Consider the following 27478-nt stretch of genomic DNA (forward strand, 5'->3'; position numbering starts at 1 on the left):
CAAGCACACCTACATATTGATGTGCGCCCCCTCTGGCAGGATCCGCTCTTCTTTTAGCTTCTTATGCCCTGTGTTTTACATAAGAAGGCTTTTTGAAATGATGCAAATGAGCCTGAGGGGCTCTAGGCTCCATAGGTGTTAATGGAGACTGGAGCCCCTCAGGCTCATTTGCTTCATTTATAAGTCTTTTTTTCTAAAAAAAAAAACAGGGCATAAGAAACTTTAAGAAGGATAGATCCTGCCAGAGGGAGCACATTCCAGTATGTCAGTGTATTTGGTTTACAATCCTTCATCCTGGTGGTAGATTTCCTTTAAAATGTGTGATTTTTGGCTGCATATTTTTGTAAATACAGGAATATTATCTATGGAGGATGACAGCACAGTATGAATCCCGTCATGTGCCTAGCAGCGTGGATGTCGCTCCTCTATAGACTATATTAAGGTTCTGACGCAGGTTATGAAGCACAATTTTGGTAATAAAAATGAGAAATGATGTGCGGCAGCCAAAATAATACTAAAAATGGCCGATTATTAGATACCTCCCTATAAACATGCAGAAGTGTCTGCGTCCTTTACAAAATTCTAACAAAGATATTTCTTCTTATCCACAGTGTATTGGTTTATGGGGAAAGGGGGTGATCTGTGCCCAAAAATATTTCATATTGTCTATGGATTTCCAATGCTAAGGCTGAGATCGGCTCCAGTCATTGAGGTGATACATACAGCTCCATCATATAGCAGAGCCATGGGAATCAGTCAATAGACTAGAAGTCGCAGAGCAGAGCACCTGATTGGCTGCAAAGCTGCACATTTAAAGAGGACCTGTCACCTGAAAAAAATGGCACTAGGAGGTGATTATTAAAGTAAGCAGCTCCTATTGCTACAACAGTCCCAGCGGTGTTACAATGTTATCGGAAACGCCAGACCGCACTGACTATGGAGGTCATATGACTATGACTATCAGGAGCGGTGACTGATGCATGACGCTCGGCAGTCACTTCCGGCCTATGGAGTGGGGGCGGGGCAGTCCGGGGAAGAGGCAGTGCCTCGGATCACCCCCTCATCAATACGACGGACAGCACGCTTACAGCACGGTCCAGCGTTTCTAGTGTACAGCGCAGCAGTGTTTGTTAGCGTTATCAGAGGTTACACGCTAGCAGTGTAACACTGCTGGGACTGTTGTAGCACTAGGAGTGCACTTTTTACAGGTGTAGCTTAAAAGGGGTATTCTCCTCTTGTCTGGGCATTAACATTCAGTTTGATTAATCTGCCATATATAAACATTTCTTCAATTCGATGTTATTAAAAATTATTTACCTGAGTGAAGATAATTTCTAATAAATGTAGTCATATGGTCCTGTAGAAACAAGACTGTGTCCTTGGATACGACCACCTCTGCTGGAGGAATTGCACAAATAAACAAAAGGTTTTGGTATATGAAATGTCCAGGAGTTACTGCAGGTCCCACAGCCGTCCTGTGGTTATGACTGCTGAATCCAAGAGGTCAGGCAGGACTCAATAGTGCATGTCTGGCCATTGCTGCTTAAATGTGAGGTGGTCGTATCCGAGGATACTACATTTATGAGAAATAATCTTCACACAGAAACATTTTTTTTAACAACATCCAATTGAAGAAATTTTTTACATATGGCAAATTAATTAAATTAAATGTGAATGCCCAGATGGGATACCCCTTTAACTCACTTTGTGAATGTTTCTTGGGCTATAGTTACCCCTGTATTTCCCATAGACCACTGTAGATAAAAGGACCCCACATTCTGACATTTCTAGGTAGTGAATTCTCTATTTCCCATAATGCTATTCTGTATGACATTTGCATTCCGTACTTATTTTGTTCCTTCCTTCTTCGCTTACTGTACATTACGTGTAGAAAAGACGTGTTAATAAAAGATAAAAGTGCATCGGGCTGGCAAGCTAAGAGAAGGGACTGGTGGCACTTCCCACTGTCACATCTAGATTTGGCTTCATGTGATTAGGTGCATTACTGAACTTTCTTCAGGACTTTTTTCGGCATCTCTGGATTTTTTTCTTGTTTTGCCACCTGCAAAAAGAAAAAGGAATTTACTCCCAGAAAACTGCTTTCCACTCCCGCTTATTAGTCTCCTTCCCCCTCTGCCAACCAACAATAAACCTTCTTATTTCCTTTGTATTAGGCGGCTTCTGAGCTATACTGCAATGTACCGCAGAGGCTCTGCTCCTGTCCTGACAAGCAGGCCAAGAAGCCATTTCTATTGGCTAGTCCTCTATGATCATTAATATGCAGAGACCAGGCTGTGGGGGGAGCGACTGAGCATGTGTGTCCACCTTGCAGACAATAAGATGGGCATTTACTTAAAGGGGTTGTCTGGGATTGCAGTTTTTTAGGACTGGCCCTGGGTGCTATAAAAACTAGAATGTACTTACCTTTAAGTCACTCCAGGTCTCAGTTGGTATACAGAGGCTCAGCAATGACATTATTACAATCGCATGCTTGCGCTGCAACGTTGGGCTTAATGCGGCCGCATGCCGTTGTTTGTGGCCTGGCTGACATGGGACATAGACATTTACGGTTGTGTGAATGAGGCCTTATACAGGCCACAACCAGAGGCTATAAGAGAACGGCATGGTAGTGATGTCACTGCTGCTTAGCCTCTGTATACCAAGAGGGGCCTGCGGTGACCAGAGAACTGGAGATAGCTTAGTATAAGGTCTTTCTTGTTTGTACAGCACCCAGGGCAAGTCCTAAAAACAACAGAAATCCCGGAGAACTCCCATTAAAGGAAAGCTACCATTTGATTTGATGCATTATGAATAAAACAGATATAACATTATGATAATGAAGCTCTGCCCCTTCTATGGCTCCTTCAGCGCTTGTCCTAGCCTGTGAGTTTTTCTCTTTGCAGGAGATGATGATGCAATGACTTTTCTCCCTGCCAGACAGAATAATCAATTGCTGCACCATCCCCCAGCTGCTGTGTATGAGTAATCCAGCTCAGGTTCATTAGTCATGCTTGACTAACCTCCATTACAAGCTCCCGTGTGTAATGTGTTTATCTTGGCAGCCAGCCTGACCCAGCTTTCCCAAGTTCCTGAATGTTATAATAGTTTTTTCAGCAAAACCTCTCAAGCTCAGGGATTAACCAAGATATGATCCTGCATCAGTGTAGCTACAGCATTCTCATGGTATGTTTGCTTCATACTGCATCACATCAAATGCTAGGTTTCCTTTAAATGCCCCAGGTGGCGTTATACTATGTCAGCACTTTGTTTACTTGAAGGAAGAAAACTCTCTCAATTGCATCATATAGGACAGTGATGGCGAACCTTTTAGAGACCGAGTGCCCAAACTGCAACCCAAAACCTAATTACTTATCTCAAAGTGCCAGTACGGCAATTTAACCAGAAAACTGACGGTGTAGTTTAGAATCAATTTACACAGGACTGTCTGAGCTGGGATTCCAGCAGTCCTATACACACTGAAACGCCACTTTTACACCATTTTACATCACATAAAAGAGTAATAAAAAGTTATCAAAAGGTCACGCAGTCCTCAAAATGGTAGCAATGAAAACAACGGCTCATTAAGCAAAAAAACCCAAATCTCCCCAGCTCCGTGCACTAAAGTTATTAGCGTCACAAGATGGCGAAACTATTTTCTTTTTCGTACACTGTTTTAATTATAGAAAAAGCATTAAAACACAATAAAACCTACAAATCTGGTATCACTGCGATAGGACCGAACCAAAGAATAAAGGAGACAAACGATTTGGAGCGCACAGCGAAAGTATTAAAATCCAGCTTCCCAGTACACGACATGGAATAATAAATGAGAAGTAAAATATGTTATGCAAAAAATAAGCCCTCACACAGGTATAAATATATAAATGCACATATAAATATATAATATAATATGCATATACATAAATACATAAATAAAAATACATATGTTACTTACTCTTGCTCAGGTGTCTGTTGTTCCAGGGGGGGGGGGGGGGGGTGCAGCATCTGGAGTTCGGTTCAGTGTGGTTATGAGGCATGAGTTCCAGGGGAGGGGGTGATGGGGGGCAGTGCCCGGAGTTGAGCGGGGGGGGGGGGGGATTGGGGTAGTGAGAGCGGCCGGAGTCCTTGCGGGGGTGGGGGGGGTGGGGGGGGTCTTGTAGGGTCGTGCTGCGGCAGGTTGTGGTAGCGGGCATAACAGGCTGGGGTTCGGGCGCGCTGGGGGGGGGGGGGGGGGCTTGTGGTAGCGGGCGCAGTTTGTGCCGTGAGTTTCGGCCCGGTTGCAGGCGGAGTTTTATGGGAGGTGCGGAAGCGGGCAGGATGGATGCGCTGAATTAAAAAAATAAATAAATACACTCACCTCAGACTCGTTCCTCCGGCTGATCACTGCAGCGCACACGGAGTAAGGTTTCCCAGCGCTGGCAGCGCAGCTCCGATACTGCTGGCAGCGCAGCTCCGATACTGCTAACAGCCATGACAACCAGGTGTGGACAGTGGTTGTCCGCACCTGGCAGTGGTTGGGAGGATGGGGCGCGTGCCAGCAGTGAGGGCTCTGCGTGCCCTCTCTGGCACGCGTGCCATAGGTTCGCCACCGCTGATATAGGACGTTATCTGCTAATAGTATGACCCTATATGGAGCCTTAAGACATGACGAGGGATATCAGCCAAACCAGCAATCTTTGCTTTTCATTAGCAGTGATTTGGTTGTATGGCTGAGATTCCCATGAAGCATCACTTAAAAGTTACTTATTCCCCCATAAGACGCTCTGGTCTTTTCTCCGTCAGAGCCATCAGAAAGTAGATAAGACGTACTCAGTGTCCTCAATAACTTCTTCCCGAGCGTCTCCTCTCCACAGTTCACTGCCGACCCGGATATTATATCTGCGCTGGAGGTCTCCACGTCTACAGTGATGCTGCACACTTCTGGTTCTGCCATAAAACACAAACAGAATCATTGTTACATCTCTTGTTAAAAAGAACAACCCATTTCAGCCTGATCAATAAAGGAAACCCTGAAGTCTTTAAATCAAAGACGAAAAGAAACGTGAATTTATTTCATAACCAAATACAAAACAAGGTCTTTTTGCCAATACTGGACCACGTACAGTATACAGGCACATGAATCAGATGCCTTATCCCTTTAGGCTACATGTGAGAGCGATGATATAAACTGTATTGCAGTCTGATCTATAAACCCACTTGTTGTGCAGTTGTAAATGTCTGCCAGCTCCTCTCTTATTTGGGGGATTTCATCCATATGTAAGAACACGGAGTCATTTGGACTTTTCAGAACATCTGATCTGCTCCCAGCTGTAGAGAAAAGACATGTTATATTTCTCATTCTTTACATATATATGTGTGTGTGATTTATTATTATCATTCAGTATTATGTCAAATTTGGAAATTAAGGCAAACTTTGAGTAGAAGGAAGACAACCACAGAACAATGACAAAAAGAGGCAATAATACAGCACTGATAGCCATCGTAACCTGCCTTATTACTTATACACAATTCGCACGGTGGCTCTGTGGTTAGCCTTACAGCACAGTGGCTTAGGGGTTAGCTCTACAGCCTTGCAGCTGCATTAATTTCAAAAAACAACATGTGACTTGTCTGTGCTGCAGACTCCTCAGCTCTCAGCCCCCACCTTTGTGCTCCTTCCTCTCCACTGGTGTCAGCTCATCAGAATGTGAGCTCTGTGAAGGAGCAGGAGGGAGGAACTGTACAAGAGCACAACGGTGGGGGCTGAGAGCTGAGGAGTCTGCAGAACAGACAAGTCACATTTTGTTTTTTAAAATGCATCCAAACCAAAGCCCAACCCCTGGGACTACACAGAGGATTCTGTCAGGGTGTAAGGTAAGTTATGACACACAATTATATTGTAATGTAAATGCTTAGACAAAGCAGAAAGACATATTTGCACTGCAGGTGTCATGGGCTTTTACAATCTGTCTTTAGTGAAAATGAGGTTGCTGATGACAGGTTCCCTTTAAGTGTTTGACATAAAGACTGTATTTCAGCCGTGTATCTTGGATTGTATCTTAGATTGAGCATTTTTGCGTCCTGGGCAGTCATTTTCTATAATCATCAGTGTGTGACCGGAGCTTGCCCGTGGATGACACGCAGCATGCACTTAAATATCATTAAGTCCAGACATTGGTCCAGCGTCCAGACATTGGTCCAGCGAGGAGCTCAGATTCCCATTATCAGATGATTATAATGCTGTGAGTTCAGGTCTCTGCCCAGAGCTCAGTCCCAGAATACAGCGGCGAGCTGTCTGAATTTGGTATAGATGTGTTTTAGACAACTGTTTAACACTCTGTACAAAAAAACCCATCTAACTCCAATCTGTGTGTAATATAAGTGATATTTACCTAGGTTGCAGTTCCTGTCGCTGACTAGCGTGCTCACAGTATCATCTTTTGGAGACTCGGACACTCGGTGATACTTTGTGACTTTTGTAGAATCCCCATCGCTGAATACTTCTATCTCTGGGGACTGGGGAGAGCTGTCCATGCGGCTGGCCGCCAATGCATTCTGATACTGCTGCCTTGTAATCTATTGGGAGAAGTATAAAGCAGTTTTACTACTGCGTCAAATGTTCTTCTGTAACTTACAGGATTTGTAGCAAAGAATTAAAATCATATGTGGCAATAATGGAGTGTAACAGAAACGTGGACAGCAGGCTTTCTCCTGTAACTAGTATTACACGTCTCCTTAAAGGGGTTGGCCACTTTAATATAAAGTGTAACTACGGCCTAGCTGAAGGCTAGCAAACTTTTGTCAAACTTACCTTCATTATGAATTCTCCAGCGTTGTCCCGACCCTCCAGCGCGGTCCTGTGGTCACTGGTCCATCTTCTTTGTTTCCCTGTGTCACTCACTGGAGGAACACGTGATCCTCCTCATATTCGTCGTGCGTGATCCTCCTCATATCCGTCGTGCGTGATCCTCCTCATATGGGTCGTGCGCTCCTATCTTCTCTGTTGGCCGGATGCACAATGATGACTGAGGGCTGTGATGTGCGAGAGCCGTGAAGTACATAGCCATAAACAACGAATATGGCGTCTGCAGATCCATGCTGACTGTTTTACTTTCTGAATTTTTAATGCTGCCTTGTGAGTTCACTGCAAAGGGGCCCACTGAGGCGCCGTCACCCAGGAGCCTACTGATACCTGGAGCCGTAATATTACACACTATGAGATATTTTATTACCTTGATGAACTGGACATCACTTAGGATGTGGACGGAGTAGTCCGGGATGTAGAGGTTGTTGTTGCTGAGCTGGTTGTTGCTGCCCCCGTAATCGTTACGTTCTCTGTTAGGGGATTCAGAACGGTTCAAACCACTGCAGCGAGAAGGGGATCTGTTTACTATGGAGAGCAGGGAGGGGAAGGAAAAGAAAGCAGAAAAATTGGACAGAAAATAGGATAAGGAAGACAGCAAGAAAGGAGGTTTACTATAAAAGAGGGAGGCTAAATGCCATATGTCAAAGGAATATATGAAACATAACATGTCCTAAGCTTCTATAGAGAGGAGGCGTTTCCTAAGGAGGCAAGTAAAGCGAGGCTGCAAGTAGAAATTTAAAGGCTTAATAAATGCCAAACATGTTAGGTGTTGTAAAATTTTTGGCATATAACTACCTGTTCATCTCTATTTTGCATTTATTCACACATTTATTACCTAAGCCTCACAGGACAATGTAATAGGAAGCCACTTAATAGATTGACCCATTATAGGGGGTTTTGAAGACTTGTGAAATGAAGAAACGCAGCAGATCCCATTGGAAGCCAATTGGTGGGATGCTTTGTGCTCCAATCTGTATTGATCATCTGCACTAAGGACAGCGATCAAATTTTTTAAAACAAGGATGAAAACTGCTTTTATTATTTTCATAAGACGTATTCTCACAGATTGACTGCAGAGGCTCTGCTCCTCTCCTGACAAGCAGGACAAGGAGTGATTTCTATTGGCTGACCTGCTGTCATCAGAGGATCACAAATACCTGGCGGTGGGGAGAGGGACTGAGCGTGTGTGTCCACCAGCATTCAGCTCATATGATGGACATGTACATGGCAGTATGTGATTTATATGCTGCATATATCTATACAATGCAGAGAATGAGTTTTCTATTCATACAGTTCATTTAGTGCAATTTAGTCCCATTTATAACATCTCTGCTTGCTGTCAGTCAATAGGAATATCCTTTAAGTGGCTAAATACTTGTGAAATATTACAAGTGGCACCTAACCTCCACCATGGCATGCCAGACCTTGTGTACGTGCGACTTATGTAATCCATGTTATTGACATTTCTACAAACATATATATGACCGGGGATAGTTACATATAGAATTTACTATATGCAACATCCATTTCCACATATGAATTCAACCCATTTTCATCTGATCTCACAGCCATGCATGTTTACCTGGGGAGCCAGCCAATGATTCCCCTCTGCTGAAAGCGAAGGTACGAGATACGGACACAGGTACTAAGAGGGCAAAGCAAAATTGGGAATAAGAAGGGGTAATAGGGATGGTACACATCAATACAATACACAACGGAAAAAGCAAATCATGTAAGAGGGTGAAATGTTTGGCAAATCACCAGTATATTGTAAGAGCATCTTCAGTGCCAAAGTCTACACCAAAGACAATATATTAAGGGGTGGAACAAAAAGGCTTAAAGAAAAACTTTAGGAAATTACAGAAGCTTGAAAATGGGTTGTGGACACATCCAACACCGGGAGGAAAACCTACAAAGTAAGCAAATGTATTGGAAGATATTGCACAAGTGACCAATCAGATTTCCTGTCTCATCTTCAGTTGGCTGCTGGGAAATAAAATGACAAGTCTGATTGGATACTGATAGCGATTCCTCTTTTTTCCTTTTTTCATTGGGTAAATTATCTACTTATCAGTTTATATTTCAGTTTCTTTATGTATTATTACAAATATACAAAATATATTTTGATACTGATTTTAATCAATACCCAATGCACTTCCTTAAAGGGGTTTCCCAGGGTTTTATATTGTTAGCCTAGCCTTAGGATCAGCCATCAATATCAGACTGATGAATGTTTAGCCACAGCGTTGCACTTTAGTAGTGGCAGTATAAGGTACTGCAGATTAATCCTATTCACTTACATGGGATGCAGCTACCAAACATACGGAGCTTTGCCTAGTACATGATAAAGAAAATATGATGGGGACTGTGAAAGTTGCCAGGACTGGTGTGATATTCATTACTCAGGATATCACAGCCTAAGGATTGATGATTGGGAAATGAAACCAAACGCATTAAAAAGTGAGTTTTAGCTAGTGAAATGCAATCAGGTAGGTGATGACATTACTAGGGGGATAGTAGCCACATGAATCACCGATTCCAGAATGATATGTTACAGACATCACTGAGCAATGTTACGGACCTTTGGGAGAACCAGCCATCACTACCTCCGATTACTCCTAACCCATTGCAAGAACTCAGGCAGCACTGATTAGGAAAAATCCAACTGGATTCAATGTGTACAGTATTTTTCGGACTATAAGGCGCACAAAAAATCCAGTGCGCCTTATATATGAACTGTACTTACAGACAACAGCTGCCTGGAACTGTGCACAGGTCTGCCACCTGCTGGTCATTCAGCCTTATAATCCGGTGCGCCTTACAATCCGGTGCACCTTATAGTCCGAAAAATATGGTATATGTGTAAAGCTACAAACCTATTAAAGGCCTGTTAATCATTGTACTTACAGAGAAAGGAGGATCCAGCTAAACTTCCAACTTTCCTAACATCATTGTCTGCAAAGGGAAAAGAAAAACACCATTGAAGTTATCTAGAATATTGTCCACCACTATGAGTGGACTGTGGACTGTGGACTTCACTATGTATGCCTCTACAAGCTATGGACCATACCCATAATCCTGATATGACATTTTAGCAGTTCTTTCTAGAATTATTAAGTGAATTAGAAGAACCCTATACAGGCAGTCCCCGGGTTATGGACAGGATCGGTTCTATAGGTTTGTTCTTAAGTTGAATTTGTATGTAAGTCGAAACTGTATATTTTATGATTGTAGATCAAGACAAAAAAAATTTTTGCCCCAGTGACAATTGGAGTTTCAAAATTTTTAGCTGTAATGGGACCAAGGATTATCAATAAAGCTTCATTACAGACGCCTTACAGCTGATCATTGCAGCCTGGGACTATAGTAACATCCAGAGAGGTCACTAGAGGTTACAGGGGGCAGAGGTGTCCATCTGTAACTAGGGGTCGTCTGTAAGTTGGATGTCCTTATCACGTGGATAGGGCCTAACTTTAGTTTGTGGGAAGACCCCTTTAATGGTATTGAAAATAATCACCGGAGGACACATTGGTCAGTATAGCAGGAACACCATAATAGGTGAAGGCTCCGTTTTCAAAGCGCAATCCTTCTTTACCAACTTCCACTTCCACTTTACCCTAAGAACAAAAACAAAGAAAGATGTTACATCTCTCCCTCTTGTGCAGAAGCTGCAGCACAGGATAAATAACCATCAACAAGCCCCACGTTACAGGTAGGTACCTGGAGGATTAAAATAAAGTAGTCCACAGGTTTATTGCGCTGATAAAGATAATGTTCAGAAGACCTTTTATTTTTCTCATCAAACTTGAGTTCCTGGATCACATGTGGATGTTTTAGCAGCCGTAGTAAAATTTTCTCTGACAGGTAAGGAGCCTTGAAAGGTTCAATCTCTGCAAATGACATTGATGGGTAATCAGAATGGATCCATGTCATCTGCTCGCCATTTTATATGTTCAAACGTTAATAAGAAGATACTTTAAATCTAATCTTTTTTATTGAAAAGTTTTTCATTTTACAATATACAGAAACAAAAAACAAACAAACAGCCCCCCCTCCCCCAAAGGAGAAGAAGATACATTTTAATTCTTATCATAAAGCCAATATGAGATCAGCAACAGAGAGATCCCATGCAATGCATCAATATAAAGTATACAAACCTGTGGCCATGAATCGATGTGTCGCCAGCAGTAGCTGAGGGGAGATCTTTACCTTCATCTCACTGTCCGCCAGCTTGAAGAGGGAGAAGTCATGATTCTTCCTCTCCCGGTGAGGAATTCTCTCTTTCTTTCTATTATCTGCTGCACAACATTATACCACAAGTACAAAAGGTTTAGAATTTTTTTATATCAAATTCAGTATACAAAAACATAAGAAGATTATTATAATGAATCATCATTTCTTTAGATGTAAGACACAGGGATGTCATTCTTCCAGTGGAAATGCTGATCAGAGAATCAGAAGAATCTCTAGAAGACACAACAATGATGTCCCCAAAGAATCAGCAGAACCCTGATTGGAACTGATTTAGAAGTCAATAAGTAAATTTGCAGTGTTTTAACCACAAACTGAACAAAAGATCAACAATCCAATTTAAAGGGAACCTGTTACCAGATTTTACCCCATAAAACGACCAGCCCCTCAGGGAGATGATGACATTTCCTGCCTAGAATCCCCCCCTATGTGAAATCTCATATCTGTAACCTATAAAATCATGTGAAAATGAACAGAGTCATATTTCATTTGAGATGAGTCAAGTTTAGTGGTTGCAGGGCAAATGTCCCGTCAGACGTCCCTCCCTATCTTTGGTTCCTCAGTATCTATAAACATGCTGCTGGTGTCATATTAAAGATAAGAATCTCATGGTGGTTCTGTGATCCACAGAACTGGAGATACTGGCAGTTAAAGACATAGTTAGAAATGTGAGCTGCAGATAGAAACCCAATCCCTGCCAAGATGAGGTTCTTATCTTTAAAAGGGCACCTACCATCACTTTACTGATGATAGATGTGTCCTACTAAGAAGTTCCTGAGGAAGTATGCTCCCCAGGACTTCTGTTACTGTAACTCTATAAATACAGTAAAATACAATGCGCTCCAGTGACGTAGCTGGAGCACCCCGGCTAATTACCATAATTGTATAACTCTATATTGTCGCAATCGCAAGAGTTATAGCAAAAGAAGTCCAAAGGAACATCGCTCCTCCAGAACTTCTTAGTAGGACACATCTATCATCAGTGAAACTCAAGTCCTTAATATAACAGCAAAAGTATAACAGCAAAAGTAGGTGCTAGAGGACTGAACTCCCCCGCAGCTTCTTCTCTGCTCATTAACACATGACTTTGGAGGTGATTTTTTTGGGTAAACAAGTGAGATTTAACGTAAAAGCGGGAACTCTAGGAAATACATTTCACGCCCTACCATGGAGTGTTTGTAGTTTAATGGAGTAAAATCTGGTAGTAGGTTCTTTTCCCAAACGCAGATATAGGGGGTCATTAACTAAGGGCCCGATTCGCGTTTTCCCGACGTGTTACCCAAATATTTCCGATTTGCGCAGATTTTCCCTGAATTGCCCAGGGTTTTTGGGGCACACGATCGGATTGTGTCGCATCGGCGCTGGCATGCATGCAACGGAAATCGGGGGGCGTGGCCGAACAAAAACCCGACGGATTCGGAGAAACCGACGTATTTTTTAAAAAAAGTGTCGCTCGACATGCGCTTACCTTCACCCAAGATAGGACGGTTAACTTCAGTGCACTCCGATTCAGTGCAGCAGCGACACCTGGTGGACGTCGGAGGAACTGCCCTAGGGAATCCCGGCCAGACCCGAATCCAGCGCAGAGAACGCGCCGCTGGATTGCGAATGGACCAGGTAAGTAAATCTGCCCCATAGTCTTTCCTAGTGATTTCTAGGGATTTCAAGGGATTTGACTCCTTAGGGGCAAAGTCATCCCAGACATAGATTTTGTATGGTTGTGCCTTGTAGTAAATCCCAGTCACTTGAGATGCAAACATTTCCAGGACCAGACTCATAGCAGCTGTGGCTGATAAACAACCAAGGGGCAAAGAAAGTGATTATTGGGGGTGTCCAATGATAAGAGTAACAATACCTTAACAACAAATATAAGACTTACTGTACAGATCAGTCTCGTCTAGGATCTCTGACTTTATGATCTCTTCTATGATATCCTCTAGTGTAACAATTCCCATCACTTCATAAAATGGGTCTCCTTCACCTTCATTATTGACCCGCTGCACTATGGCCAGATGAGATTTACCTGGGGAAATCCAAAGGTAAAGCAGTCAAGCTACTTTTTCTCTGTGGCAGGAAATATAAAAAGTACAACATAACAATTAGTCAGGTTTTTATTTCTTTTCCTGGCCAATTAGCTTTATGTAACATTCTATATACTGTTTATATGTATGGGTCAGTGTTATCTATATAGAGGACATTGTACAGGGAGGGGGAGGGGATAAGCTGTGACATCATCTATTGTCAGTAGTGATGTAATGATGGGTCAGTGTTATCTATATAGAGGTCATTGTACAGGGAGGGGAGGAGATAAGCTGTGACATCATCTATTGTCAGTAGTGATGTAATGATGGGTCAGTGTTATCTATATAGAGGTCATTGTACAGGGGGGGAGGAGATAAGCTGTGACATCATCTATTGTCAGTAGTGATGTAATGATGGGTCAGTGTTATCTATATAGAGGTCATTGTACAGGGAGGGGGAGGAGATAAGCTGTGACATCATCTATTGTCAGTAGTGAGGTAATGATGGGTCAGTGTTATCTATATAGAGGACATTGTACAGGGAGGGGGAGGGGATAAGCTGTGACATCATCTATTGTCAGTAGTGATGTAATGATGGGTCAGTGTTATCTATATAGAGGTCATTGTACAGGAGGGGGAGGAGATAAGCTGTGACATCATCTATTGTCAGTAGTGAGGTAATGATGGGTCAGTGTTATCTATATAGAGGACATTGTACAGGGAGGGGGAGGGGATAAGCTGTGACATCATCTATTGTCAGTAGTGATGTAATGATGGGTCAGTGTTATCTATATAGAGGACATTGTACAGGGAGGGGGAGGAGATAAGCTGTGACATCATCTATTGTCAGTAGTGATGTAATGATGGGTCAGTGTTATCTATATAGAGGTCATTGTACAGGGAGGAGGAGGATAAGCTGTGACATCATCTATTGTCAGTAGTGAGGTAATGATGGGTCAGTGTTATCTATATAGAGGACATTGTACAGGGAGGGGGAGGGGATAAGCTGTGACATCATCTATTGTCAGTAGTGATGTAATGATGGGTCAGTGTTATCTTTATAGAGGTTATTGTACAGGGAGGGGGAGGAGATAAGCTGTGACATCATCTATTGTCAGCAGTGATGTAATGATGGGTCATTGTTATCTATATAGAGGTCATTGTACATGGAGGGGAGGAGATAAGCTGTGACATCATCTATAGTCAGTAGTGATGTAATGATGGGTCAGTGTTATCTATATAGAGGACATTGTACAGGGAGGGGGAGGAGATAAGCTGTGACATCATCTATTGTCAGTAGTGATGTAATGATGGGTCAGTGTTATCTATATAGAGGACATTGTACAGGGAGGGGGAGGAGATAAGCTGTGACATCATCTATTGTCAGTAGTGATGTAATGATGGGTCAGTGGTATCTATATAGAGGTCATTGTACAGGGGGGGAGGAGATAAGCTGTGACGTCATCTATTGTCAGTAGTGATGTAATGATGGGTCAGTGTTATCTATATAGAGGACATTGTACAGGGAGGGGGAGGAGATAAGCTGTGACATCATCTATTGTCAGTAGTGATGTAATGATGGGTCAGTGTTATCTATATAGAGGACATTGTACAGGGAGGGGGAGGGGATAAGCTGTGACATCATCTATTGTCAGTAGTGATGTCATGATGGGTCAGTGTTATCTATATAGAGGACATTGTACAGGGAGGGGAGGAGATAAGCTGTGACATCATCTATTGTCAGTAGTGATGTAATGATGGGTCAGTGTTATCTATATAGAGGTCATTGTACAGGGAGGGGAGGAGATAAGCTGTGACATCATCTATTGTCAGTAGTAATGTAATGATGGGTCAGTGTTATCTATATAGAGGTCATTGTACAGGGAGGGGGAGGAGATAAGCCGTGACATCATCTATTGTCAGTAGTGATGTAATGATGGGTCAGTGTTATCTATATAGAGGACATTGTACAGGGAGGGGGAGGAGATAAGCTGTGACATCATCTATTGTCAGTAGTGATGTAATGATGGGTCAGTGTTATCTATATAGAGGTCATTGTACAGGGAGGGGGAGGAGATAAGCTGTGACATCATCTATTTTCAGTAGTAATGTAATGATGGGTCAGTGTTATCTATTAAGAGGTCATTGTACAGGGAGGCGGAGGAGATAAGCCGTGACATCATCTATTGTCAGTAGTGATGTAATGATGGGTCAGTGTTATCTATATAGAGGTCATTGTACAGGGAGGGGGAGGAGATAAGCTGTGACATCATCTATTGTCAGTAGTGATGTAATGATGGGTCAGTGTTATCTATATAGAGGACATTGTACAGGGAGGGGAGGAGATAAGCTGTGACATCATCTATTGTCAGTAGTGATGTAATGATGGGTCAGTGTTATCTATATAGAGGACATTGTACAGGGAAGGGGAGGAGATAAGCTGTGACATCATCCATTGTCAGTAGTGATGTAATGATGGGTCAGTGTTATCTATATAGAGGACATTGTACAGGGAGGGGAGGAGATTAGCTGTGACATCATCTATTGTCAGTAGTGATGTAATGATGGATCAGTGTTATCTATATAGAGGTCATTGTACAGGGAGGGGAGGAGATAAGCTGTGACATCATCTATTGTCAGTAGTGATGTAATGATGGGTCAGTGTTATCTATATAGAGGTCATTGTACAGGAGGGGGGAGGAGATAAGCTGTGACATCATCTATTGTCAGTAGTGATGTAATGATGGGTCAGTGTTATCTATATAGAGGTCATTGTACAGGAGGGGGAAGAGATAAGCTGTGACATCATCTATTGTCAGTAGTGATGTAATGATGGGTCAGTGTTATCTATATAGAGGTCATTGTACAGGAGGGGAAGGAGATAAGCTGTGACATCATCTATTGTCAGTAGTGATGTAATGATAGGTCAGTGTTATCTATATAGAGGTCATTGTACAGGGAGGAGGAGGATAAGCTGTGACATCATCTATTGTCAGTAGTGATGTAATGATGGGTCAGTGTTATCTATATAGAGGACATTGTACAGGGAGGGGGAGGGGATAAGCTGTGACATCATCTATTGTCAGTAGTGATGTAATGATGGGTCAGTGTTATCTATATAGAGGACATTGTACAGGGAGGGGGAGGAGATAAGCTGTGACATCATCTATTGTCAGTAGTGATGTAATGATGGGTCAGTGTTATCTATATAGAGGTCATTGTACAGGGAGGAGGAGGATAAGCTGTGACATCATCCATTGTCAGTAGTGAGGTAATGATGGGTCAGTGTTATCTATATAGAGGACATTGTACAGGGAGGGGGAGGGGATAAGCTGTGACATCATCTATTGTCAGTAGTGATGTAATGATGGGTCAGTGTTATCTATATAGAGGACATTGTACAGGGAGGGGGAGGAGATAAGCTGTGACATCATCTATTGTCAGTAGTGATGTAATGATGGGTCAGTGTTATCTATATAGAGGTCATTGTACAGGGGGGGAGGAGATAAGCTGTGACATCATCTATTGTCAGTAGTGATGTAATGATGGGTCAGTGTTATCTATATAGAGGACATTGTACAGGGAGGGGGAGGGGATAAGCTGTGACATCATCTATTGTCAGTAGTGATGTAATGATGGGTCAGTGTTATCTATATAGAGGACATTGTACAGGGAGGGGAGGAGATAAGCTGTGACATCATCTATTGTCAGTAGTGATGTAATGATGGGTCAGTGTTATCTATATAGAGGTCATTGTACAGGGAGGAGGAGGAGGAGATAAGCTGTGACATCATCTATTGTAAGTAGTGATGTAATGATGGGTCAGTGTTATCTATATAGAGGACATTGTACAGGGAGGGGGGGAGATAAGCTGTGACATCATCTATTGTCAGTAGTGATGTAATGATGGATCAGTGTTATCTATATAGAGGTCATTGTACAGGGAGGGGAGGAGATAAGCTGTGACATCATCTATTGTCAGTAGTGATGTAATGATGGGTCAGTGTTATCTATATAGAGGTCATTGTACAGGGAGGGGGAGGAGATAAGCCGTGACATCATCTATTGTCAGTAGTGATGTAATGATGGGTCAGTGTTATCTATATAGAGGACATTGTACAGGGAGGGGGAGGAGATAAGCTGTGACATCATCTATTTTCAGTAGTAATGTAATGATGGGTCAGTGTTATCTATATAGAGGTCATTGTACATGGAGGGGGAGGAGATAAGCCGTGACATCATCTATTGTCAGTAGTGATGTAATGATGGGTCAGTGTTATCTATATAGAGGTCATTGTACAGGGAGGGGGAGGAGATAAGCTGTGACATCATCTATTGTCAGTAGTGATGTAATGATGGGTCAGTGTTATCTATATAGAGGACATTGTACAGGGAGGGGAGGAGGTAAGCTGTGACATCATCTATTGTCAGTAGTGATGTAATGATGGGTCAGTGTTATCTATATAGAGGACATTGTACAGGTAGGGGAGGAGATAAGCTGTGACATCATCTATTGTCAGTAGTGATGTAATGATGGGTCAGTGTTATCTATATAGATGACATTGTACAGGGAGGGGAGGAGATAAGCTGTGACATCATCTATTGTCAGTAGTGATGTAATGATGGATCAGTGTTATCTATATAGAGGTCATTGTACAGGGAGGGGAGGAGATAAGCTGTGACATCATCTATTGTCAGTAGTGATGTAATGATGGGTCAGTGTTATCTATATAGAGGTCATTGTACAGGAGGGGGGAGGAGATAAGCTGTGACATCATCTATTGTCAGTAGTGATGTAATGATGGGTCAGTGTTATCTATATAGAGGTCATTGTACAGGAGGGGGAAGAGATAAGCTGTGACATCATCTATTGTCAGTAGTGATGTAATGATGGGTCAGTGTTATCTATATAGAGGTCATTGTACAGGAGGGGAGGAGATAAGCTGTGACATCATCTATTGTCAGTAGTGATGTAATGATAGGTCAGTGTTATCTATATAGAGGTCATTGTACAGGGAGGAGGAGGATAAGCTGTAACATCATCTATTGTCAGTAGTGATGTAATGATGGGTCAGTGTTATCTATATAGAGGACATTGTACAGGGAGGGGGAGGGGATAAGCTGTGACATCATCTATTGTCAGTAGTGATGTAATGATGGGTCAGTGTTATCTATATAGAGGACATTGTACAGGGAGGGGGAGGAGATAAGCTGTGACATCATCTATTGTCAGTAGTGATGTAATGATGGGTCAGTGTTATCTATATAGAGGTCATTGTACAGGGAGGAGGAGGATAAGCTGTGACATCATCCATTGTCAGTAGTGAGGTAATGATGGGTCAGTGTTATCTATATAGAGGACATTGTACAGGGAGGGGGAGGGGATAAGCTGTGACATCATCTATTGTCAGTAGTGATGTAATGATGGGTCAGTGTTATCTATATAGAGGACATTGTACAGGGAGGGGGAGGAGATAAGCTGTGACATCATCTATTGTCAGTAGTGATGTAATGATGGGTCAGTGTTATCTATATAGAGGTCATTGTACAGGGGGGGAGGAGATAAGCTGTGACATCATCTATTGTCAGTAGTGATGTAATGATGGGTCAGTGTTATCTATATAGAGGACATTGTACAGGGAGGGGGAGGGGATAAGCTGTGACATCATCTATTGTCAGTAGTGATGTAATGATGGGTCAGTGTTATCTATATAGAGGACATTGTACAGGGAGGGGAGGAGATAAGCTGTGACATCATCTATTGTCAGTAGTGATGTAATGATGGGTCAGTGTTATCTATATAGAGGTCATTGTACAGGGAGGAGGAGATAAGCTGTGACATCATCTATTGTCAGTAGTAATGTAATGATGGGTCAGTGTTATCTATATAGAGGTCATTGTACAGGGAAGGGGAGGAGATAAGCTGTGACATCATCTATTGTAAGTAGTGATGTAATGATGGGTCAGTGTTATCTATATAGAGGACATTGTACAGGGAGGGGGGGGAGATAAGCTGTGACATCATCTATTGTCAGTAGTGATGTAATGATGGATCAGTGTTATCTATATAGAGGTCATTGTACAGGGAGGGGAGGAGATAAGCTGTGACATCATCTATTGTCAGTAGTGATGTAATGATGGGTCAGTGTTATCTATATAGAGGTCATTGTACAGGAGGGGGGAGGAGATAAGCTGTGACATCATCTATTGTCAGTAGTGATGTAATGATGGGTCAGTGTTATCTATATAGTGGTCATTGTAGAGGGAGGGGGAGAAGATAAGCTGTGACATCATCTATTGTCAGTAGTGATGTAATGATGGCTCAGTGTTATCTATATAGAGGTCATTGTACAGGGAGGGGGAGGGGATAAGCTGTGACATCATCTATTGTCAGTAGTGATGTAATGATGGGTCAGTGTTATCTATATAGAGGTCATTGTACAGGGAGGGGGAGGGGATAAGCTGTGACATCATCTATTGTCAGTAGTGATGTAATGATGGGTCAGTGTTATCTATATATGTCATTGTACAGGGAGGGGGAGGAGGAGACAAGCTGTGACATCATCTATTGTCAATAGTGATGTAATGATGGGTCAGTGTTATCTATATAGAGGTCATTGTACAGAGAGGGGGAGGAGACAAGCTGTAACATCATCTATTGTCAGTAGTGATGTAATGATGGGTCAGTGTTATCTATATAGAGGTCATTGTACAGGGAGGGGGAGGAGATAAGCTGTGACATCATCTATTGTCAGTAGTGATGTAATGATGGGTCAGTGTTATCTATATAGAGGTCATTGTACAGGGAGGAGGAGGAGATAAGCTGTGACATCATCTATTGTCAGTAGTGATGTAATGATGGGTCAGTGTTATCTATATAGAGGTCATTGTACAGGGAGGAGGAGGGGATAAGCTGTGACATCATCTATTGTCAGTAGTGATGTAATGATGGGTCAGTGTTATCTATATAGAGGTCATTGTACGGGGAGGGGGAGGAGATAAGCTGTGACATCATCTATTGTCAGTAGTGATGTAATGATGGGTCAGTGTTATCTATATAGAGGTCATTGTACAGGGAGGGGAGGAGATAAGCTGTGACATCATCTATTGTCAGTAGTGATGTAATGATGGGTCAGTGTTATCTATATAGAGGTCATTGTACGGGGAGGGGGAGGAGATAAGCTGTGACATCATCTATTGTCAGTAGTGATGTAATGATGGGTCAGTGTTATCTATATAGAGGTCATTGTACAGGGAGGGGAGGAGATAAGCTGTGACATCATCTATTGTCAGTAGTGATGTAATGATGGGTCAGTGTTATCTATACAGAGGTCATTGTACAGGGAGGGGGAGGAGATTAGCTGTGACATAAGTAGTGATGTAAAGATGGTGTTTTTCTATAGAGGTGGTGTATTTTACTGTACTTTTATCTGTTTTGTTTGTGATATAAATGGGATAAGAGCTACACAGATTTCACTTACAGAAGTAACAGATAGTAGATAGTACTTTAATTTAAATATGGATAGTGACTCGAAAATTTTGCAATTAAAAAAAAATTAATTCCTAAAACATAAAAACTTGGGTAAAAAATGTGATCTTCAGGATGAATGCAGCAGTTTAAGTGCTGTGTCCTTACGCCTCCATTTGAACCTAATTTATTTACAATGGGTACAGAATGTTCAGACCCTTTTAATTTTTCACTGTTTCATTGCAGACAATTTTTCCTCATTAATGTGCCCTCTGCCCCCATCTTAAAAGAAAAAAAAAACAGAAATGCAAATATTTTTGCTAATTTATTAGACAAGAAAAACAGAAATCTCCCCTGGTGATGAGTATTCAGCCCCCGGTGATAAGTATACAGCCCCCGGTGATAAGTATACGGCCCCCGGTGATGAGTATCCGGCCCCCGGTGATGAGTATCCGGCCCCCGGTGATGAGTATCCGGCCCCCGGTGATGAGTATCCGGCCCCCGGTGATGAGTATCCGGCCCCCGGTGATGAGTATCCGGCCCCCGGTGATAAGTATTTGACCCTTTGCTCAGTGTTCAGTAGAAGCTTTGGAGCTGGTGCAGCCAGGAGTCTTCTTGGGAACATGCTACAAGTTTCTCACTCCTGGATTTGGGGATCCTCTGCCTTGCAGATCCTCTCCAGTTTCCTCAGGTTGGATGGTGAACGTTGGTGGAGGCCATTTTCCGGTCTTTTCCGAGATGCTCCATTGGGTTTAGGTCTGGGCCAGACAGGAATGGTCACATAGATGTTCTGAAGCCTCTGCTATGGTATTTTAGCTTAGGGTCATTGTCTTTTTGTAAGGTTGGACCCACCCTGAGGTCCATAGCATCTGGAAGAGGTTCTCATCCAGGATATCTCTGTACTTGGCAGCATTCATTTTACCATTACACCCAGTGGTCCTGTCCACCCCCATAGCATGATGCTGCCCCCTCCATGTGTCACTGCTGGGATTGAGATGAGCAGCACCTGATTTTCTCCACTGATCAAAATTAACACCAAAAAGTAATTCCAAACTTCTTCTATTTAAGGATTATGGAGGCCACTGTGCTCTTAGGAACCTTGAGTGCAGCAGCAATTATTTTGTAACCTTGGCCAGATCTGTGCCTTGCCACAATTCTGTCTCTGGGCAGTTCCTTAAACCTCATGATTCTAATGTGCTCTGAAATTCACTGTGAGCCGTGAGGTCTTGTATAGGCAAGTGTATGCCTTTCCTCATCAAGTCCAATCAGTTTAATTAAAGACAGCTGGACTCCAATGAAGGACTAGAACCATCTCAAGGAGGATGGGAAGGAAATGGACAGAATGCGAGCTAAATGAGTGTCACAGAAAAGTGTCTGAGGCCGCGGTCACACGATCCGCTAGGCGTCCGTTGCGCGAGGACCGCCCCCTGTGCGCTAGCGTCGCGTTATGAACGGAAGCCTAGCGGATCGTGTGACCGCGGCCTGAATAATTATGTCCTTGTAATATTTCAGTTTTTCTTGATAAATAAATTAGCAAAAATTTCTGTTTTTTTTCCTGTCAAGATGGTACCAGTGGGCACATTAATAAGAGAAAAAAACTTTTTTAACCTTACCAATTGGCTACAATGAAACAAATAGTGAAAATTATAATAATTTCTGTACTTACTGTATATTAAATATTATGCTGTTATACAATAAAAGCACTAAAAAAAACCATTGAGTTTTGCAGCGTCATTTCCAAAAACCACAACTTCTATATTTTTCCATAGATGACACTTAAATGATTTATTTTACTATGTAATTTGTACTATTGTTCTCAAGAAAGGTAATGAGATAAATTCTTCTTATAACTGAAACATTTCAACAGAGTGTTAAGTCTCAATGCCCTTTCATTATAGAATACCTGCCTAAGATCAAAATCCATCCTGATAAACCAGGGACATTACTCATAGGTCCAGGCACCGGGACTGTGGTATCTTCTTATATGTGTTATCCATGGCCTCCTTCCAATATCAACTTTTAGAATTATGCTAATGAGTCTGAAGGGGCATTACCAGAGTCCCTCTGTGCTGTGGCTTCATAGGCTATTACACTGTATAGGAGCACTTTCTCCTTTCTATGGTGTGAAATTACAGCAGGCAGAGGGATGGGGAAGTGAGCAGGGTGAGACAGCACAGAGGGGCTCTGGTAATATAAGAAGATCACTATAGTTCAATGATGTCCTTCCTGCTCAGAACTGTACAGGTTAAAAACTAACAATTCTTCCGGTAATTCTTTTTAAAAAGAGAACCTGGTGAGATAATCTGAGACATTAAACCATCAGCATGTCCTTACCCGTGGATTAGTGTTACATATATGTTATGTACACCTGGGGTTATTTAATGGGATTTTCCAGGTATGTATATTACTAGTCTGTACATGGGTTAGTGCAATTATATGAGATTGGTTGGGATTAGACATCCAGCGCCCCATTGATCAGCTGGGCCACCAACAGTGATTGCAGCCTGAAATTATAACTCAAGACTTTCTGTACTATTCCTTGGATAGAGGAAGATGATGTTCACCAGTGATTATGAACCATTATGGCTACAGCTTGTGTAATGGAAACATACTAAGCCAAGATGTTGACATTTTAGAACAGCAAGGCAAATGAGATTGATAAGTTGTTCCTCTGTAATACCAGTCACATGAAAGATGAAATGATCAATAATCATCAAGTGCGTGAGACCTATGAATAGGTGATGTAAGCAATGAGCCTAGGGATGCTGAAGGCAAAGAAGTGGCAGTAGCAATTGACGGGAGATATTAGTAAATTAGAACGTTCCCAGCTACATGATAATGTGCGACAGACACTTGCACTGCATCTGATCAGATTCTGAGACTTGCTACATTCCCCCACAGATTCTTTCTATTCTGAGACTACTGGTATGGGATTAGTGTAGGCAGGATTATGGATTGTCCACAGCTGGAAACATGAGATTTTGCTGTATACTACAGTAATCACTATGCATCGCATGCTAGCTATGTAATAGAGTAAATACAGGAGCAGAAGGATAGTTTGATGACATGATGACTGAGAATAATAGATGATCTAATTCAGTCAATGACGCTAAATATAATGTATATTCCATGGATGGCAGATACCAGGTATATCTGGTATTATTGATGGTTGTGATAGTGAAGAGAATAGCAGCCAACAACGGCACGTACTAGGCATATAATGTAAGATGCTATAATTGCTGCTATAGTGAACATACATTGGGGTGGGGGATGTTATTACCTGAAGCAGATGGTGATGCTGATGACTAGTGCAGCCCTGGGTTTGGGGGTTAAGGATACAGAAGGAGTTTCTGATGTCTGTAGCGAGCAAGATACACACAAGGGATGGGGGTGCCAGGTATGAGACATAGTGGGATGCAGAAAACGCTGATGTTAATAAAAGCTGTGAGGAGGGAAGAGACCTGAATAGGGAATACTGAGGATAACATTTACTAGGGATGATAAATAACTGTAATGAAGAAAATGCAGGCTGGGATGGAGGATACTAGATGCCTGATGTAGGCGCTACTGATTTGTCTGTGAGTAAAGGCAGTGGGACACTAGATATGTAATGATTATAGATGCAGCAGCTCCTATGCTCCACATGAGGCAGCAGAGTGCAGGGGCTGGTAATGTCAACCATAGGAGAATATGATGTAGCAGGATAACCTGGGATGTCAATGTTTGTAGAGATGAAACCCAAGGCTTTGGATGGGTTATGCTGCTTATGTGCTAGGACTTTAGTAGGATACAGGGGTTGAATATAAGGGATTATTGATGCATAGTACACATTATAGAAAAACATGGGGACAGTATGTATGTAGTAATTTAAAAGGAAACAGATAATGACACCCATCACTTGGCTAGATACAGACCAGGGTATACAGATGCAGGGTCTATACATAAGCTTTAGAAGGTAGACTGCTGGGGCTGCTGTTGCTGTAGTGAGGATGAATATGGGGGTTGCAGGATGCTACATGATGGAAGAAGATTGGGGGATGCTGCATCTGTCATGTAGTAGGAGGCAGAAGCAGATTAAGCTAATGACATTAATGAGAATACAGACTAGGGATAGAGGATACTAGATGACGGAGGATACAGTAGCTGGTGGTACAAATGGAGTTGGGCCGGATACAGTACAGGAAGATAATAGGAACACGACGTAGCAGGATGCAGGGGATGATAATGAGGCATGGAGAGGGTATGCTATAAGATCAGGTGACTGGAGTGAGGCTAGGAGATGGGGTGGGTGCTGGTGACTGGAGTGAGGCTAGGAGATGGGGTGGGTGCTGGTGACTGGAGTGAGGCTAGGAGATGGGGTGGGTGCTGGTGACTGGAGTGAGGCTAGGAGATGGGGTGGGTGCTGGTGACTGGAGTGAGGCTAGGAGATGGGGTGGGTGCTGGTGACTGGAGTGAGGCTAGGAGATGGGGTGGGTGCTGGTGACTGGAGTGAGGCTAGGAGATGGGGTGGGTGCTGGTGACTGCAGTGAGGATAGGAGATGGGGTGGGTGCTGGTGACTGGAGTGAGGATAGGAGATGGTGGGTGCTGGTGACTGGAGTGAGGAAGATAGGAGATGGGGTGGGTGCTGGTGACTGGAGTGAGGAAGATAGGAGATGGGGTGGGTGCTGGTGACTATCGATATAGAGGTTGGACATAGGGATACAAATTATGTACTTTAGTATATAGTAGCAGGTGACAGTGAGGATAAGAGATACTAGGTGAGCGCATGATGGGGAATACTAGATACCTGATGTTGTAGATGGAAGGTCTGGGAATACAGACTATACAACATATGTTCTGGAGTAGGACATATATGATGGATGTGATGAGCATACATGCTGGTGATAATGGCAATAGGCTCATATAGGAACACATAGGGATCATGCTGCAGGTGACTGTGCTGGGATGGAGGATAGATGAATGCGGGTGTGCTGCCCTCACCCTTCTTGAACTCCTCCAGCACAGCATCCAGACGGGTGTCATTGAAGACGCAGTGCAATGGGCGGTGATAGAAGCGGGTGACAGTCTGCAAGGGGGTGCAGTCATCCGGGTCCACAAAGGCCAGATCCTTGACGAAGAGTATATCCACGATGTTGGCCCTGTCCTCGCCCTCGTAGACGGGGATACGGGTGTAGCCGCTGCGCAGGATCTCGGACACGGTGCTGAAGTCCAGTACGGCGTCGGCCCGCAGCATGAAGCAGTCCCCCAGTGGGGTGAGCACATCCTCCACCACCTTAGTGCGGAGCTCCAGGGCACCCTGGATGATGTTCAGCTCCTCCTTCACCAGGTCGTTGTAGGGATCGGCCGCCCGCAGCATCTCCAGCAGCTTCTCCCGGGTGTAGAAGGTGCTGATCTCCTGGCGTAGGGCCCAGTCCAGCAGGCGGCTCAGGGGGTAGGACACTGGAAAGGTGATGGCCATCAGCAGGCGGGTGAGCCACAGGGTGCGGGAGGCGATGGCCAGGCCGTGCCGGGAACACACAGAGTAGGGCGCCACCTCTCCGCACAGGAAGACGCAGGCAGTGCAGAGCAGCACGGCCAGCCAGGGCTCCGCGGGGAGGGATGAGCACAGCCAGCCTGCCAGGGAGGCATTGGCCAGGGCATTGCCCAGCAGCAGGGTGCACAGCAGGTAGGAGCCCCGGGCCCGCACACCCTGCACCCGCCACGCGTGCTCCTTCTCCGCGGGGGAGCCGCTGTTCTGCAGCACCCGCAGCTCCACCGGGTCCAGGGACAGCAGGCTGAGGCGGAGGCCGCTGAAGAGAGCGGACATGGCGAGCAGCAGCAGCGCCACCAGCGCCCGCAGCCAGGCCGGCACATCCCCGGCCGCCTCCCGCACCTCCAGCACGAAGTGCTCGCCGCCATGGTGCTCCCAGCGCCGCCCGTCAAAGGCGCACAGAGAGAAGAGCTTCCCGCGCTCCCCCTTGCGCAGCTCCCGCACTCGCACCTCCACCAGGGCCGAGCCCCCGTGCGGGGAGGGCTGCAGCGGCCCGAGCACCTCCACGTCCGAGGCCCAGGCACCCTCATCCAGGCACGGGTCACCGCCCGCCCGCGGCTCCTCGATGAACACCAGCCTGGGCGCAGGAGCGGAGCCGTTACCCGCGGAGCTCGGCGGGTGCTGCAGCTGGGCCGAGAGAGGAGGCTGGAAGTAGAGGCGGAGGGTGAAGCGGGTCCCCTCAGCCGCCCGCAGAGTGCCGCCCTCCAGGGACACCCGGCCGCCCACCGTGTCCTCAGGGCGGAGGCCAAGCAGCCAGGAGCCCGCGGGCCGCGGAGACAGGGAGACCAGGAGGAGGAGGACGGCGCCGGCAGCCTCCGCCATCCTGAGCCCTCCTCACCGCTCTGACAGGACTGCGCGGGGAAGCGGCTGCCAGTCACATGACGCTGGGCTCTCGTGGGTATTGGTCAGGGCCGCGGGCACGTGATCGGTGACGCACCGGCCGCCTCACAGGAGACGTCAACAAACAGAGTGTAGTGGGAAGAGCTGGAGGGGAATGAATGGCGGGAAGATGACAGGAGCGCGAGGGAGGGCAGGGTCACGTGACGAGTCCCGGCGCGCCTCCTGATTGGCTAGAGGTGGGATGCGGGATTCGTGTAGAATTGAGTAGTGAAAAGAAATAGCGGAAAGCTTCCTGTGAGGTAACGACGTGTGAGGTAACGACGTGTGAGGTAACGACGTGTGAGGTATGAGGAGGTTCTGCAACTTTAGGCGCCTATAAGTGTGGTGGCCCCATAGCTTTCTAGTGTGCGCATGCGCAAACCTCACCACTTACCCAGTAGTGAAAAAGGGGCAAAAGTAATGGACGGGGCAAAAGGTGTGAGAGGCAAAAGTTCCCCCTTCAGTAACCCATCTTCCCTTCATA

General features: G+C 44.2%; 1 protein-coding gene across 3 annotated transcripts; it reads right to left on the reverse strand.

Annotated features, from left to right (window-relative positions):
• Positions 1 to 215: 215 nt before the first annotated feature.
• On the reverse strand, positions 216 to 27081 carry CNNM1 (cyclin and CBS domain divalent metal cation transport mediator 1). Of its 3 annotated transcripts, none has more exons than XM_072131399.1 (12): positions 25566 to 27081; positions 12975 to 13118; positions 11002 to 11139; positions 10565 to 10734; positions 10362 to 10461; positions 9752 to 9799; positions 8427 to 8489; positions 7212 to 7369; positions 6372 to 6555; positions 5197 to 5307; positions 4810 to 4926; positions 216 to 2062 (listed from the first exon to the last, which is right to left on the reverse strand). In XM_072131399.1, the coding sequence occupies exons 1-12, from the start codon at positions 26935 to 26937 to the stop codon at positions 1986 to 1988; spliced, it is 2682 nt and encodes an 893-aa protein (XP_071987500.1). In that variant the 5' UTR covers positions 26938 to 27081; the 3' UTR covers positions 216 to 1985. The 3 variants fall into 3 exon arrangements, with proteins under 3 accessions (XP_071987500.1, XP_071987499.1, XP_071987501.1); XM_072131398.1 differs by having other exon boundaries at positions 11002 to 11142; positions 25566 to 27079; XM_072131400.1 differs by lacking the exon at positions 8427 to 8489 and having other exon boundaries at positions 11002 to 11142; positions 25566 to 27080.
• Positions 27082 to 27478: the final 397 nt, after the last annotated feature.

The sequence above is a fragment of the Engystomops pustulosus genome, chromosome 11, assembly GCF_040894005.1.
Source record: "Engystomops pustulosus chromosome 11, aEngPut4.maternal, whole genome shotgun sequence".
Classification (NCBI taxonomy): domain Eukaryota; kingdom Metazoa; phylum Chordata; class Amphibia; order Anura; family Leptodactylidae; genus Engystomops; species Engystomops pustulosus.

What these genes read in the sequence shown, in the direction of transcription:
- CNNM1 (XM_072131398.1), bottom strand. Translation starts at nt 26,937, where the DNA reads ATGGCGGAGGCTGCCGGCGCCGTCCTCCTCCTCCTGGTCTCCCTGTCT. An exon ending in GTGATGTCCAGTTCATCAAG is followed by an intron (nt 6,556 to 7,211) that starts GTAATAAAATAT and finishes TTCTCCCAATAG; the next exon opens with ATTACAAGGCAGCAGTATCA. An exon ending in GAAGTTATTGAGGACACTGA is followed by an intron (nt 2,063 to 4,809) that starts GTACGTCTTATC and finishes TTCTTTTTGCAG; the next exon opens with GTGGCAAAACAAGAAAAAAA.